We start from the raw sequence: 14,646 nt of genomic DNA, 5'->3' as shown, positions 1-14,646 counted from the left end.
TGTAAGAAACAGGAAGCAGCACAGAGTCAGTTACTTTCGGGCCAGATAGGGGCTCAATATACTCAAACCTGAAAAATACCGAATATATTTTTTTTGCACACCCTCAGTTATATAAGCACTCGTACCAGTTGGTGGTGCTCTTGTACATCTGAGTGTTTGGGTTGGTTTTGGGTCTGTTCCGCATCCCTTTAAGTCAGTGGTTCTCAACCTGTGGGTCGCGACCCCTTTGGGGGCCGAACGACCCTTTCACAGGGGTCGCCTAAGACCATCGGAAAACACAAATTTTCGATGGTCTTATGATAGCAACGAAAATAATTTTATGGTTGGGGGGTCACCACAACACGAGGAACTGTATTAAAGGGTCGCGGCATTAGGAAGGTTGAGAACCACTGCTTTAAGTGCTCTGAACATTGATGTTTTAAACTGTAGAACAAAGTTCGAGTCCAGTGGCACCCTTTACACCAACAAAGTTTTATTTATTCTTCAAGCTTATACCCAGAATAAAACGTTCTGCTTCAGACCAACACGGCCATTCACCTGAATCAGTTTTAACTGTTGCACGATCTGTGCTGCAGACCACTTGGAAACCAACCTTTCATTCACGCTAGTTTCTTAAACAGGTGTTACAATACGCCAATGATCTTGCCTTGAACATTTTGTGTCGTTTATCCCTGAACTAAGGCAGATCAAGCACCTCCAGATCTAGTGAGGGATGGGAGGAAAACCGGAAATGATTGTTGGGGGGAGGGGGAGAGACTGGAGGCCTGAAGACCCAGATTTCTTACTTCTCCCTTTATCTTCAAACTGGTTGCGAGGGTTATTGGTGACAGTTAATGTGTTACTGTCCTTTTTTAGAAAAAACAGGCCAAGGAGAAAGAGCTCTCAGGGGAAAACAGGTACCATTTTGTTAGTTTTTGGTGACTGGGAACCTGTAGAAGCTTCTTATTGAACCAGGAAAGGGGCTCGTTGGTAAGAAATCTTAGGTGTTCTTCATTAATCTTCCTGGTGTCATAAACACCATTATGGCCTCTGAGGGGATTCTGAAAGCCTTAAGGGCTGAGCCACAGGCAGCCACTATCATATACAGCAAAGAAAGGATAAAGGGTCTCTCCAGAGAAGGAGGCTCCAGAGAACTCGTTGAGAAGGCCTGTTGTGTCGGCATCGTAAAAGGCCACAGCCCTCCCCTCGTAGTTCAGACAGATTCGAATACTGTCAGATTCCAACATCATGGTCAGGGGAGGGTCAGTGCCCTTTACGAAAACCTTGTACTGGCCCTTCCACCTCCCCACAGCCCAGATCCCCTCCTCAGGAGTCAAGGTGACCCTACCCTTCACAGGCTTTCTGGCCACCCCCACAGCCCAGCCTTCCCCGAATACATCGACTTCCCAAAAATGGCAGCCTGTTGTGAATCCCTCACGGCCCAACACAAAGCCGTAGCGTTTCTCAGGATCTTCAGAGAGGTCTTGAGTTTCACTTTGCCATTCTATGGTTTCCTGATTCAAACAGAGGACAGCATGGGAACTAGCTGAGGCTGGATCCACAGTTACCGTGGCTGTTGGGAAGAAATGGTGACAGAAGAGACACAGAATCAGCTGGGAGATCAATTCACCCCCAGAAGAAAAACTAAACACATCAACATATAAGCTCCAACAACAGGAAAGCCCACCCTGGAACAGTCCTGTTTTCAATGTCATAACTTTGGTTTCTTTCTTTATTCTGGCTCTGTACGTGAGTGTGGTACATAAGCAGATGCCCAGGGCAGGCCTAACAAGGAACGTCCCTCCCACCATGACACATAATCCTGTGCATTTCTGATGCCACGATATGTGTGGAGGCAGGCGGGTGCAGTGATTTTCAGCTGGCATGAAACGCCAGTGCTCATTTCACCAATAGGACCTAGGCAGAGAATGCATATTGAACACATTCTATAACTGCTCCATTGGTTACCGATTAGTTTCCGGGTTCAGTTCAAGGTACTGGCGGTCACCTCCAAAGCCCTTCCTGGCCCAAAACCCACATGCCTACAGGACTGCCTTTGGCTATGCTCAGCTGCTGCAACTTGAGACATCTGAACAAAACACTGTGGAGCTCCCACCGGGCAAATGGGTAATATCAACAGCTGCCCAAGTACAAGGGTGTAATATCAACAGCTGCCCAAGTACAAGGGTGTAATATCAACAGCTGCCCAAGTACAAGGGTGTAATATCAACAGCTGCCCAAGTACAAGGGTGTAATATCAACAGCTGCCCAAGTACTCTTTCCTATTTTCCTCCTCCTGGCAGACCCTGTACCCTCCTTCCCCCTTGCCTGCCTTCATTCTCGCCTTCTCAGCCATTCACCAGCCGACCTTTTAACTGCCTCCCATCTTCAGCTATGTTTATTATTTACTTCATTTGTAGCCCATCCTTCTCCACAGTGCTGACCAGAGTAGTTTACATTATTATGCTTGCCTCCTTTTTTTTATCTGTGCAACAACCCTGTAAGGTAGAGTAGACTGAAACTGAACCAGTGATCTTCCAGAGCAAGATGGTGATTTGAACCTGGGTCCTCCAGATCTTACTCGGAAGCTCTAACGTCTATACCACACTGGCTTTCATAGGGTGGCTGCTCTTGAATAGTAGCAATTAACAAAAACAATCCCACACCGCGTACGAATTAGTCAAATATAATAATAATTTACAAATTGTTCAAAACATAATATGTGTTCAAGATAAGGAGAGGAGTACCTAATTAGACACTAATCGGTTCTGCGTTTATTAAGCTGCGTTTAGCAACGTGAGAGTTTTCTATAGAGATACTGAATGTTGCATTCAGCAACGGGGAGAGTTCTCTATAGGAATAGTGAAGTATTCAGCAAGGCCAGAAACATCTTTTACAACAATAGATTCTTGAGGAAGAATCACTGAAATGGCATGGAAAACTGGCCAGCCATAGAATCATGTCATGGAAGACATATTAAGCTTTGCAGGATATACTTACAGATGTGTTAAATGAACAACATCATTATAAGAGACTTTTCATATATTGGGACATTTTTATTTCTTGTTTGGACAGGGTGGAAATGACTTTACAGACATTTTTATTTAGCTTGCATTGATTGCACAATTTTGTGAATTATGTTTTGAACAATTTGTAAATTATTGTATTTGACTAATTCATACATGGTGTGGGATTGTTTTTGTTATTAGTGTTATTCACCGTGATCCCATTTTGGTTGTGTCCTGAACAGCAGCAAGCAGCCATGCTTAGCTGAGTCATGCAAGTTGGGTGGTATCAAGTCACCCAGAGGTGGCTGCCAGGCCTTGGTTTACCAGCCTCCAGGTAGGACCTGGAGATCTTCCAGAATTAAAACTGAATTTCAAAGACAGAGATCTGAACCCCTGGAGAAAATGGCTGCTTTGGAGGGTGGACTCTGTGGCATTATACTAAGCTGAGGCCTCTCCACTCTCCAGACCCTGCCCTCCTCAGACTTCACCACAAAATCTCCAGGAATTTCCAAACCGGAAGTGTTGGCAACCCTAGCCCCTGCCCCCAACGAATCCTCTCTCAAAGGCCAAAACATCCCTGGATACAACTCTCTCCCTGCCTTTGTACTCACAGAAATCCAGCCTGGAATACTGAGGTTGCCTAGCAATGGCCACAAAGGGAACCTGTTGCTACAGGTGCTCCTTTTATCATTTTTGCGTTCTTTAATCCCCAATGTTTTGTTTGACAGATTTCACATTTTTCTGAAAACTTGGGTCCCTTTTATAGAAAGATCTGTCTTGCCCGTTCACAGCTCCAGTCAGCAGATTTAAGTATCCTCAGATTTGGCTAACTTTGCTATTAGTATATAGATTAATACTATTCTTGTGTTAGAACAGAAATAAAGAGTCACCCAATGAAACTAACTGACGTTATCTTAAAGTCAAACAAAAGGGATTACCTTTTCACACAAGGATTATTTTTTAAAAATTTACCGCCTCAAAATATATAGCTGCATTCACAGGTACAGCTGGCTTGAAAAGAGTGCTAGACAAATTCAGGAGGAACAGATGCCGTAGCTATTAATTATAACAGCTAAATGGAACCTCCATATTCAAAGGCAGTATACCTCTGAACAGCCTTACAAGCCAATCAAACCACTACAATGTATAGCCTACAAACCTATTTCACTAACCAGCATAACTTCAACATCTGAGTCCAGCCGCACCTTTAAGACCAACCAGGTTTAATTCTGGGCATAAATGAGAACTGACTTCTTTTTTCAATGTATCAGCAGAAGACGTGTGCACGCACACCAAAGCTTATATTAAACTTTATTGGTCTTCATTGGCCACTTGGTTGGTCACTGGAGTCACACTTTCTTTTACTGCTCCAGACCCATCACAGCTACCCACCTATATCTATCAAAATAACCTCAGTACAACTTTGTAATTTGTTGCCTAACAATGAAAATAAGAGGATGAAGAAACAAACTGGCGCAGAGGGAAATAATTACACAACCCCTACTCATTTCGCATGCAGCTTCGTCGGGGGGGGAATCCTTCAGTTTCTGTTTAGTTCTGTTCCCATTCATACGGAACTGAAAGGAGCGTATGGGAACGGAACTAAAAAGAATTTGAAAGAATCTTGTCAGGCAACTTTATCTGAGCTGAAGGTATCCAGGTAGCTGCAGACTCAGTTCCCTTCCTTACCAGGGGATGTCAGGTGCAGGCTTATCCTGGGAGACTGTACCTAAGCAGACCACAGAAACAGGAAGAGAAAACAGCCACAGTTGGGAAGTGGTTTCATTGGTCCTGCTGGAAACTGTTGCTGCTAAGAAGCCTCCCAAACTGAAGGGACGTGAGGATTTTTACCATGTTGTTTACGTTCTGCAATTGAAGTATCTCTTTAACACTAGTGCCGTGCCTTGCTGAGTGTTCTTGGGCCACCCAAATTCTCTAGAAAGAAGCCTTGCCTTGAGCAAGACAACAGCACCAGGTGCTGGGACTAAAATGAGTGGAGGGCTGTTGTTTCCATGCCCCGTTGGTGAGATTTCCACAAGCATCTTTGACTGGGCAAACACTGGAAGAGGTCACGAGAGAGAATAGACGAAGCCCTACCCAGGGGAATTGCAGGCAGGGACCGAGGGTTTCCTACAGAAGCCCACCCAACAGTGCCTGACCTGAAGGCCCATAGCACAGACATGGCCAGGCTCCAAGGGCTTCAGCAGAAGGTGGAGGAGAAACTCTATAGATCCAATCAGAGGGAAGGGAATTCTCCTTTGCTGTGGCACAGCCATGGGGAAAGGGCAGAGTCTGAAATATGTGGGCGGGTCTGGTCCCTGAGCCACTCTTTAAGAGCCTCTGTCCTAAGTAGCCTGGGATGGGTGACAGAGAGAGAAGTGGGAAGAGAGCCTGTTCCCAAAGGAGAAATTGTGTCCAAGAAACTCCTGAGTAAAGGGGACAGTCAAACTACCCCTCTGAACTGGAGTCTCCTCCAAAGCAGGGCCATGAGTGCATGACACTGCCCAGCCTGTTGCGCCCTCCACAGCTCAGTGTCCATTGATGGAAGCAGGATTGTGGACTAGATGGGCCTGGGACTGATCCAGGAGGGCTTATGATGTTCTCAGGTTAAAAGACTCACACTCAGAATCACTTACTATTTCCCCATTCCTCTTTCCCACTTTCCATAACTAACCCATTTATGATTCTCACGTTCATAGGATGGAACTCTTGAAAGTCAAGGAAACATGACTAGAAAACCTCCTGTCAGGTCCCTCTCCTTGTTGTTAATTTTGTTCTGTCTCAGGCTTCAAGATTTACCTCTTCGCTCTGGAAACGCCCAACGCAGAATGTCTGGAGAAGCAAAAGGAACAGAGAATAAACATCAAACCATTGTATTTATAAGAGTATCTTGCAACAAGAACAGCAATTCCCAAAAGTATCATGCAGGAACAAATCCGGGGGAGTGGGGATCCTCCTTCCATCTGTGCTTGCAAATACCTACATTTGTCTTATCCTAAAGTAATTTTTGACATTCCCAATTACAGGTTCTGTAGCATTTAGAAAGCAAAAGGCACATAATACCTGATCGGGAAAGCTAATGCTTAGCTTCAGCACAATTTTGTGCCAAGGCTTTGTAGTTCAAGTCTGAGTTTTTAAAATGCAGTCCAACGCTATTGAAGGCAAAGGATGTTTTGGAATTCACTGAACAGGGTGCGGATGCTACAAGGTGAAAATCCCGAATCCTGACAACATTCAAGCCACAGGAATTCGTCACACAAGCCAGAGTGAGGATTTGGACAGATCCATTTATCTACAGTCCTACAGCAAAAGTAGCACACAGGAGAAAGGACCCCATAAGCACATTCAGAAAACTAGTTCTACCACCAGCACCTTGATTTTGGTCCAGTAATTACGAACTTCCTCTATGGAAGTCCATAAAAATGCACAACCCACCCAAGATTAGCTTTTTCTCATTTACATGAGAGAAACCCTGCCCCTGGCTCATACACTGATCTTAACATAAAAGAAGGCAATGTTGGATCAGGCCAATGGCCCATCCAGTCCAACACTCCGTCACACAGTGGCCAAAAATACCAGGTGCCATCAGGAGGTCCAGCAGTGGGGCCATGGAACTCAAATGCCTGGATTAATGAATACCACCAACTGCGTAAGTGCAAAAAGTGGGCACTAGTTTACATTGTAACTTCTAAATTGCAATTAAAAAGCAGGGCAAATGCGTATTTGGTCATTTAAAACCTTTCGTCAGCCTCACTAAATCCAGTTCCCTCCTCTCCTTTTGAAGGTTTCTTCTTTCCCAGCCTCCCTCCTAAATACTGTGGCACCGACGGTATGGAGATTAAAAAATGAAGGAAACTTTTAAACAGTCTAGGAATTTTGTTTCTGAGCTAAGATGCCAAGAATACTCTTGAGAATATGAACTAGAATTGCCTTCTCAACTGGCATTCTTGAGTGACCCACAATCTGCCATTTGCATTTCTGACTGATGTAAATGTCCTCTATGAAATCCCTGCAACCATTCCACTCTGACCTCTGAATCGTAACATGGCCAGCTCCAGAAAGCGTTTATGACGTCTGTAGCGGACCGGACATGTCAGCTCAATTGGGAAAGCCTCTGGATTCTCAAATGTCTCCTTCTTCTCAAACCTAAAGAGAAACAGAGTTAATGGATCATTCACCCAAACCAGCCTTCCTCAGAATAGGAAAAGAACAAAATGGAAAAAATATGCAGAACCAAGGCAACGAGCGGCTAAAAGTGTAGCTAAGCCACAGGCAGGAGAAGAAATGCAGAAGGCACTTTGGGTAGGCCAGGCTGCCTCACTGCATGCATCAAACGAGGCATTATCAGGAATATGTTTTATTATTTCATTGTTTATGTCGTTTTTATGTTGCCCTTCCTTCCAAGTTAAGAGTCCCTGTGGCAGCAGTCAATCAAAAACATCACAACAAGTTTTAAAATGCAAAATGGCTAAAGAAAAGCTATAAACACGGGAAAGGAAGGAGGCTCCAGTGAGGGAAGGCCAAACAAGTTCTTCACAGGCAGGTGCAAGATCATAAGGGAGGGGGACAGATGGATGTACATGGGAAGGAGATTCAATAAGTTTGGTGCCACGACTGAGCAGGCCCTCCGGACATCCCCTGGTGTCTCCTCCTCACGTGACCCCCAGTGATGAAAGAAGGAACATCATGGGACACAATTGCCTGTGGCTTCACTTCAGTGGCTGCCGCTTGAGAACATGTGCAGAAACCCTGATCTGATGTTGTTGTGGTTTCCTTTTTGTTTTGAATTTCTCAGAACGTACGCATCTGTAAAGAAAAGTGCTTCCTTGCTTTGCTTAGTAAACTAAAATCTTTGGTTCAGGCTGCAGAGAGGCCTACAGGAATCTTCCCAGAGACAGAGATAGCAGAGCACAGTGGCCTTGCTAATTAAACTGAGGTGCTGGGGAGTACCAGCTGCCCTTGGTCCTCCCAATTAGCACATTCCAAGTAACTGAAGACATGGGCACCAGTGTTCCCTCTAAGCTGAGTTAGTGTGAGCTAGCTCACAGTTTTTTAGCCTCCAGCTCACACGTTTTTGTCTTATCTCAGGAAGGATGGCTCCAGAGCCAACTAAATTATGCAGCAGCCAAGTCGCTTGCTCACAACTTTAGTGCCAGTAGCTCACAAAGTAGAATTTTTGCTCACAAGACCACACAGCTTAGAGGGAACATTGATGGGCACCTGTGTGGGAAGGGGTGTGACCTATCTGCAGCACAGTTTCGTTTCTCTCTCTCTCCCTCTTGTGCATCCTTGGACGTCATGTGCCTAGCAACCAAAGAGAGTGACATCACATCTCGGGTATCTGATTGGTCCAAAGGCCTAGGGTCAATCAGAGACCTTTCCCATAAATCTAGTTAGTGTTTGCACTATGGCTTGGAGCTAGGAGTTGGTGACTACTTGGCACAGCAATATGTCAGTGGTCCTACAGCTCCAGACTTGGCATCCCACCTAATTGCTGCTTGGAAGGGCTAAAGCCCTGACCATCTCATCTTGCTGGAACTGACTGCCTTTGATAAACCTGAAATGGTAACTGGAACCCTGATTCTATGTATTAGCTATGCTGGAAAAGCTTAGGTTCATTTGTTTTATTTCCTTCACTGTCTAGTCTCGTTTTAAATATTTTTGCGCCTTAAATAAATAAGTATATTTTTATTCTGTTGTTGGTTTTGCCTTCACTGACCTCAAAGCCTTTATCCAGAGCCTTGACTGTTGACCACCTATCGGATATCTGTTTTGTGTCTGGAAACTCAGACTGCAGTCCCACTCTGCAGGGCTGACTTTTCTTGTTAATTCCCTGAGAAGCCGGGAGACTTGTCCTTTCGCTCCTGGGCTGTTGGGATAGATTCAGAAAGGACTGGTGGCACCCACCAAGACTAGGGTGAGAATTAGTCTCTCTCTGGTATTTTGTAGCTTTGTTTTGATGCACCCCCCAAAAGTCCTTACCTGGGGTTGGGACAGGGACTTTTATTTATTTATTCAATTTTTATCCCGCCCTCCCCACCGCAGGCAGACTTTTGACAGCATCTGATATTTTTATGGACTTCTTGGCCTCTTGGTCCCCAACCCTACCACTTTAATTGGCCCTGTTCAGTGAATTACTTGTGCAGTCCGAAAGCAGAGTGAAACCTAAGGACGTGGAAGTCGAGGGGCTGAGAAGAAGGCAACTCTGCTTAAAGCTGCCCTGTAACGGGCTGTTCTAAGTCAGCCAAGATTTCCCCTCTTGACTAACGTTCCCTCTAAGCTGGGGAGTCTTGTGAGCAAAAATTCTACTTTGTGAGCTACTGGCATTAAAGTTGTGAGCAAGCGATTTGGCTGCTGCATGAATTAGTTTGTTCTGGAGCCTTCTTTCCTGAGCTACGACAAAAATGTGTGAGTCAGAGGCTAAGGAACTGTGAACTAGCTCACACTAACTCAGCTTAGAGGGAACACTGCTCTTGACCCAATCTAGATGGGGGGAAGGATTTCACCTCTCATCCACCTTCCATTTGGTAGAGTGAACTTGAAGTGAGTGCCCAGAATGACACAATAAACACTCAGAATGTGTCTTAAGGCCAGTGAACATCTGACTAAAAACGTCTTTTCTACACATGTACAAATAACCTAGTAAAAATATTTAGGAGGTGAAACTACAGAGTACAAAAATCAAAAGAACAGGACAGTTTCCTGCTCCCTAAAATGTACAGGACTTTTGGTGTTTCTATCCTTGGAGACAGTTCTTTCCCTCAGAACAGCACAGATTCTCAAGGCTTGCTCCTTTCTGCCCCTATTCCAAAGGGTCCCTCAGAAGCTGTGAGGCCTCCGATCACTCAGAAAGTTGGGGGGAGGGGCTCATTCAAGCTTTCTATCGAAGTTTGACTTGACCAATAAACTCCTCCCCCAGAATAATCAGAGGAAGAGTCAGGAGTGACACGTGTTTGTCATGTAAGGCTTACATTCTGTGCCCGCCTTCAGTATAGTGGAGCCTAGACCAACGCAGGCACCCTGTCTGCCAACACCTTTCTTGGGGTCCACAAAATGTTTTAAGAAAGTGGGCAGGGCCAGGTGGGGCTGTTGCCCGGCAAAGCTTCTGATTGGCCACCTGAGACTGGAATGGCTGTGCAGGATTGAAAAAACGGGGCTTTGACTACGTGACTGAAGGGAACCTGCGGCAGCCATTTTGTGGCTGGCTCTGCCTCCTGGAGATTCCAGGCCCCGGGTGGGGGGATCCCCTAATTTTTGGGCTGCCCCCTTTAAATGGCTGAGGGAAAGGGGAAGCATGCGCACACGGTGTTGCATCCCTGACGTGATGACATCACTCTGCGTGATGTCATCATGTTGGGGATGGCCCCCCCCTCCCGGCATGCCCCCAAATCCCCCCGCCAGGGAGGAAATAGGACCCGGCAACCCTACTGCCTCCTGCGGCAGCATTCATTGGCAGCTACTTTTTGGCTGGGCCAGAATTCCAGAGGTGCCCACAGGCATGCATATCTATGCCTGGCCCCTCAGAGACCGCCTCCTCCTCCTGCAGCGCCTCTGCCACTATCTGTGGGTTGGGGTCAGGTCCACTGGCTGCCTCCTCCTCAGAGGAGTCTTCTCCCTGCAGACATCACACCATCAGCCATGCTCCCCCTGTCCAGACTCCACCCCGCCCCCAAGAGCTCATTCTGTTTGCCATGTTGACACGAGGCTTGGGACCGTATGTTATCCACAGGCTTCGATAACGGGAAGGGAAATGAATGGGATCCACTTACCTCTGCAAGGTGCTTCTGACATCCTGGAAGGAAGAAAGAGAAAGAAATTCAATGGCTGCCCCGGACCACACCAGCACATGGAAGTTTTCTCTCTGCAGTGGGCTCATAAGAACATAAGAGACGCCAATGTTGGATCAGGCCAAAGGCCCATCCAGTCCAACACTCTGTGTCACACAGTGGCCAGAAATACCAGTGCCATCAGGAGGTCCACCAGTGAGGCAGGTCATTAGAAGCCCTCCCACTGTTGACCCCCCCCCCCAAGCACCAAGGAGACAGAGCATCACTTGCCCCAGAGCCCCTATTTATACCTTGTGGCTAATAGCCACTGATGGACCTCTGCTCCATATGCTTATCTAATTCCCTTTCGAAGCCGTCCATGCTTGTAGCCGCCACCACTTCCTGTGGCAGTGAATTCCAAGTGTTAATCACTCTTTGGGTGAAGAAGTACTTCCTTTTATCCGTTCTAACCTGACCGCTCAGCAGTTTCATGGAGTGCCCACGAGTTCTTGTATTGTGAGAAAGGGAGAAAAGTACCTCTTTCTCTACCTGCTCTTTCCCATGCATAATCTTATGAACCTCAATCATGTCACCCCTCAGTCGTCGTTTCTCCAAGCTAAAGAGCCCTAAGCGCCTTAACCTTTCCTCATAGGAAAAGTGTTCCAACCCTTTTATCATTCGAGTTGCCCTTTTCTGCACTTTTTCCAAAGCTATAATATCCTTTTTATTTGGAACATTCACGCTTCCTCATCCTCCAAGTGTCCCCTTTTCAGCCTTTTTATGTGCTCACTACATTTCTTCTCAAACAATACAGTCCAATCATGTTATGTACACCATCTGGATGGGAAAGCACACATTTTCGAGGTTCCCCTCACATTAGTACCATTTTCCATCTGCCAGCCCATCAAGGCTGCTGTTTTCCCTGCTGTGGCACCAAGGAACTATTTTTCAGCTGCTATTTGCCATCCTGTTATACCTTTCATTTTTAGCAAAAGGTCTCTAGCCCTTTTCATTGCAGAGATATAAGGGGAACAGCTATGCAACAAAAAGCGCCAGCCACTTCTTTTAAGAAATGACAGCTGGGTAGTGAGAGGAACTAGCAGATTGTGGAAATAGACTGTTATGGGATTGTGCTACAGGGAGACAGCAGCTATCAAATGCAGAAGAGCCCTCCAGTGGCACAGGTGTGTAAGGAGATTACAGTGGGAATGTCAGCTGATGGAGGAAACTGCACACAGAACTCCCATGTGGAGACTCCATTGCCAGAGCAAATGACAGGCAGGGAAGCGGAGGATCTTTGCCAGGTAGGCGAAGGCTACAGAAATCTCTTCAGGGCTACCACACTTCACTCAAGGACTGGGGATATGTCTTTATAGAATGTGGCCCAGTTTTTATTAGAAAAGGTTTGCAAACCGTCTCCAGTTGAGGATGGCCTTGAACATCTTCTACTAGCGTCTTACCTGCAGGAGTTCATTCCCCGCCTGCTGATGCTTCTCCTCCATCTCCCGGATGAGGCTTTCGAGAGAGGAGAGTTCCTCAGAGAGTTTGGCCAGGTGTTCGTCCCTTTTCCTTGCAATGTCCTTCTCTGTCTCTTCGATCTGGGCCAGCAGATCTTTTTCGTGTTTATTCAGCAACTGGTGTAGTGTTCTGAACTCAGCCACTCTCGTTTGCCGCTCTGATTCTGTTCTTCTCTGGAGGAAGGGAGCACCAACCAATGTCAGTAATGTAATTTGTTCTCGGAGGAGCAAATCAGTTAGAAAGGACACTGGACTGGTCCCCGTTGGAGGTGGGGACTCTTCCCACCATCGCTCAGCTGGCTGATGGGGGGGGGGGGAAATGGCATGTTGACATCACTCCATGTGTGCCAAAGGTGAAGACAGAGGGAGAGGGCTGGCATTTGGGCAAAACTCTATGGTCTCCAAAGAATACTTGGATATACATTTCTAAATGAATGAATACACACATGCAAGCCTTCCGGAGGCCTGTTCCAGAGCCCAACATGGTATTCAGTTATCTGTAGTTTTTCCACAGGATCACTTCACCTGTGCAAAATGCAGCAAACACTGGTGTAAGTTGAATCCTACTTTCTCTCAGGTTTTCCTTTTTAAAAAAATATATTTTTATTTGTTTTTAAAGCATCATTAACAACAATGAACATCAAAAGCATTAAACAAGCAACAACAAGAGATAAGGATCAAGTTGCATCAAAGGCTTATTATGTAGCAGTAAAAACTATTGTAACATTTTTTGAACATTTATCAACCAATTAGAAAGGGTAAGAACTGCCCCTCTGCATTTTTTGTGTATATCATGGAAATCCCAAGGGGGGCATAGTTTTTTTTGCAAAGAAGTGAGGTGATAAATGCTTTAAAAGGCCCTGCTCCTCCATCTTCTGATCCAGACTGCAGCTTCTGTGGCTATCGTAAAACAAAAAAATCTGCAGGAAAAAAGGGATACAACATATGCAGTTTGGGCCTTAGAATGACTTTTGATGACTATTTTCTGTGACAGTAAGACACAGGGAGGGGAAAACAAACCTGACCCAAAAACTGGAATCAAGAACCAAAAGGGTGAGAAGAAAGTCTAACGAAGGGGCCAATATTAAAAACCTAGTTAAAACTTATAATATACAGAAATACACGTATTTATTAGAAAGACCGTTAAAAACATACATAAGGGCCCAATGAAAGCCTCGTTAAAAAGTATAGCCTAAACACAAGGGCCAATGCACATGACCAGATGCGTTTCTGCCCTATTGGGGCCTTCTTCAGAGGTCAAACAATATTAAGGTACACGTAACTTAAACACATATTGCAATAAGATAACCAATAAGTGAATATTGGACCAGGAAGAGGAAGGTTAAGCAGCAAGAACTAAAGACACATGACAAAGATGTTTAGATCTTGCTGTTTAACCTTCCTCTTTCTGGTCCACAAGTTTTAACTAGGTTTTTAATACTGGCCCTTCATTAGACTTTCTTGTCACCCCTTTTGCCAGTTTGGTGTAGTGGTTAAGTGTGCGGACTCTAATCTGGGAGAACCGGGTTTGATTCCCCACTCCTCCACTTGCACCTGCTGATGTGACCTTGGGTCAGTCACAAGCTCTGGCACAGCTGTCCTTGAAAAAAGAGCAGTTTCTGCCAGAGCTCTCTCAGCCCCACCCACCTCACAGGGTGTCTGTTGTGGGGAGGGGAAGGGAGAGGTGTTTGTAAGCCGCTCTGAGACTCCAAGTGAAGGGCGGGGTATAAATCCAATCTCTTCTTCTTCTTCTTTTGGTTCTTGATTCTTATTTTCGGTGACAGACCAGGCCATTCCCAATGACAGATATTCATTCTGAGGACTGGGACTACCTTGCAGTTTTGGACTCTTCCTGCATTTGGTATATTGTTTTCCCTGATATTAGTCCCAGTTCTGGTTGACTTCCAGCAACTGGGACACTTACCAGCAATTCTTGGCTTTCATCTTCAACGTCTTGTATATATTCCAGAATTTCCTCCCTCTCAGTCCTCAGAGTCTCCAGGCAATCGAAGATCTTATCCTGAAGAAAAATAATGAGAAAACCTTCTGGGTTAGTTCCTGTCTGTTTTTTGTTTGGTTGGTTTTTGAGGTTTGCTTTACATAAGCATCAAAAAACTATACTTTCAGGGTAAGACTTCATTGAAATGATGCACTTGGCTCCGTTTCCTGCCCGGCATGGTCTTTTCTCTCTCTGTGTGTGTGGAGGGGTCACTCAAGTCCCTGAGAGCCTCTGTATCAGGGGGTCCTGAACCTTTGGGTGCCTCTGAGAACCTTTGGAATTCTGACACGGGGAAATGAGCACAATCCCCAAATGCCTGATAGAGGAGACGGAGCCAAAGCCCAAAATGGCTGCCACAAGGGGCACAGCCAAACACA

At 45.7% G+C, this 14,646-nt stretch overlaps 1 protein-coding gene across 1 annotated transcript in view; it reads right to left on the bottom strand.

Annotated features, from left to right (window-relative positions):
• Positions 1 to 485: 485 nt before the first annotated feature.
• The window catches only part of LOC107121545 (E3 ubiquitin-protein ligase TRIM39-like), a 19,961-nt gene continuing 5,800 nt past the window's right edge, over positions 486 to 14,646 (bottom strand). The window contains exons 2-7 of the mRNA XM_015424469.1: positions 14,195 to 14,290; positions 12,214 to 12,444; positions 10,757 to 10,779; positions 7,018 to 7,133; positions 5,787 to 5,819; positions 486 to 1,552 (exon numbers count right to left, since the gene is read on the bottom strand). Coding sequence (XP_015279955.1) covers positions 1,050 to 1,552; positions 5,787 to 5,819; positions 7,018 to 7,133; positions 10,757 to 10,779; positions 12,214 to 12,444; positions 14,195 to 14,290 — 1,002 coding nt within the window. The 3' untranslated portion in view covers positions 486 to 1,049. The remainder of the gene's footprint in view (positions 1,553 to 5,786; positions 5,820 to 7,017; positions 7,134 to 10,756; positions 10,780 to 12,213; positions 12,445 to 14,194; positions 14,291 to 14,646) is intronic.

This window comes from Gekko japonicus, unplaced genomic scaffold (genome assembly GCF_001447785.1).
Source record: "Gekko japonicus isolate JY-2015 unplaced genomic scaffold, Gekko_japonicus_V1.1 scaffold2589, whole genome shotgun sequence".
In the NCBI taxonomy this organism is placed as follows: Eukaryota; Metazoa; Chordata; class Lepidosauria; order Squamata; family Gekkonidae; genus Gekko; species Gekko japonicus.
The sequence above is the reverse complement of the archived record's forward strand: the minus strand, read 5'-3'. Positions and strand labels throughout refer to the sequence as shown.